This window comes from Morone saxatilis, unplaced genomic scaffold (genome assembly GCF_004916995.1).
Source record: "Morone saxatilis isolate NCDOM2014 unplaced genomic scaffold, NCSU_SB_2.0 Contig24, whole genome shotgun sequence".
NCBI lineage: Eukaryota > Metazoa > Chordata > Actinopteri > Moronidae > Morone > Morone saxatilis.
In genome coordinates this window covers 13,890,421-13,892,578 of record NW_023339807.1, presented here as the reverse complement: position 1 = coordinate 13,892,578, position 2,158 = coordinate 13,890,421, and the positions used below count along the sequence as shown (strand labels likewise).

Below are 2,158 nucleotides of genomic sequence, written 5' to 3'. Positions count from 1 at the left end.
AACACAAATTAACCACAGCATTTAGAGTTTATTTTATACTGTATCTCCCATTAGTGTCTCGTGTCACATCTCACAATATGGCTTAAAGTTTAAATACATGAAGTGATTTTTACGTCAGCCAATAAAAACTAATATCTAGGCCTCAAGTGTAAAGTGTCATCTAAATCACACAAAGAACAATCTCACTTACCTCTGGTGGTATCCAGCCATGCATTAACATGGATTACCTTGCCTGATGTTTCAAAAGTCGCCACAGAACCCCAGTAGTCTGTCTTTCTCACAGTATCTGTTTCTCTCTCCTCTTCTTTCTGTCATCAGTTCTGTAAATGGGATTCATGGGATTTTCCTGCCGCCCCCACACCCCTTCTCCTTAATCTCCAGGGTTTTTTTTTTTCTTCCTGCGACCCTTCTCCCCCTGTGCTGTGATATGAGGCACCAGCAGAGTATGATAAGGAGAAATGGAGGCTATCAGGTGGCACATCCTAAAAACAGCAGATCAAACACAGCCCTTATCATACACTTCATCATCCGCTCTGCATGAAAATCCCCCTTCATTCACATTCATTCTTACACTCCCTGTAGTAATGAAAGTTGTTAAAGATCTCTGTTTTGTTTTTTATGTCGTTTCTGACTAATCAAGATTACAATAATCACGTTGTAAACTCAATTGTTCTCAAGGGGGGAGTAATGCTGCAGAGTTCTGAGGGCAAAGGAAGTATTTCTTCACGTGTGACTAAGTCTGATTTTTCTTCTTCCAGCAGCCTTTTTACTTCATCTTAACATGAATCTAAGACCACTCAGACTCCTACTTTAACGCACACTCTGTTTATATGTGCACGTGTGTAGTTACGCATCATTAAGATTCACCGCAGGGTGCCTCTGAGATGGAGAACAATTTATTGTGTGCACATAAGTTTTGCGTGTTCATGCACAGTTTAGTGCAGTAATTTAAACAGAAACACACCTCAGCGGTTCTACGTTTTTATGTTTTTCTCCATTTCTCCATTTTCTTAGTTGTAACATTGTTTAATCTGATACAAGTAATGCTCTCTGCAATGTTAGTTGAGTGCTTTGTTCCAGAAAATGTATTTTTTTAACAATTAAGACGCTTGTTCCAGTGTTTGAATGACGTGTTTTACTGTTTGTGTGGTTTTCAGATGATCCAGACCCAGAGGGACAGGGGTTCTGCCAGGCTGGCTTCAGTGTTGATTTCACCAAGGTAAAGATCGCGGCAAATCGCCATGACAACCCCGTGCACACATCTTTGTAAAATGCGAGCAGAGAGGTCTCTTCAAACACAAGACTCCCTTCAGAGATTTATGAACACGGGGAAGATGAGAGCACGTTTGTCCCCAGAGGAGCCTCAACGCCTGATGTGACCCATCGCCTCTGAACACAATAGGCCAAACACACACATACACATTCTTTCACTGTATAGTCAATGTGAACTTTGGCGTCAGTGTCATATGGTCCAACTCAACCCTCCTGTACAGGAAGCTGTCATTCTCCAAAGGATGTCAACAGACATGACAGCAAGAAATAATACGTGCACACATACACACAAACGTTATATACCCCTGACACAAGCACACACTCTCACTGACAAATTGCTGTCACATGACCAACCCTAACTAACCGTATTTATTCCAGGAAGGAATGCTGGTCGTAGGAGGACCTGGAAGCTTTTACTGGCAAGGTAAGTGCAACAACAGTGTAAACCTGTATTTGGTCTCTCTTGCAATGATTTCATAGATGGGAAGGTGTTCAAATGAGAGAAGAGAATGGAGATGAGTTTAACAGTCCGAACAGCCCACATACACACATATGCACAGGGATACACTGGCCAAATCTGCAGTTTCATAATAGGAGTCTTACGTAGGAGAAGGTGGAAAGAAATGTGTCTCTCTCTGACGCTTTCCTTAACTTTTTCCCCCTTCCTCGCTCCTTCACTTCATGCCACTCTCTGCCTGTAACAGTGTAACAGGAAGTAAGTTTGGGCTCTGTAATGAGCTGATCGGGGGGGTAATGGAGTGTGGAGGAACTGCCCCTCTGCCCTGTGATAAAGCACAGAGGGCCTTGGAAAAAGCACGGAGGAGAGAGGAAGAGACTCAAGGGCAGGCTACAGGGTTGAGAAGGACAGAAGAAAGGTATTGTGGGG

General features: G+C 43.0%; 1 protein-coding gene across 1 annotated transcript in view; it reads left to right on the top strand.

The window, feature by feature from the left end:
• Nucleotides 1-2,158, top strand: part of itga8 (integrin, alpha 8) — a gene marked incomplete in the record, with an annotated part of 42,688 nt that overhangs the window by 7,892 nt on the left and 32,638 nt on the right. Inside the window, 2 exon segments of the mRNA XM_035672067.1 lie at nt 1,158-1,219; nt 1,651-1,696. Coding sequence (XP_035527960.1) covers nt 1,158-1,219; nt 1,651-1,696 — 108 coding nt within the window.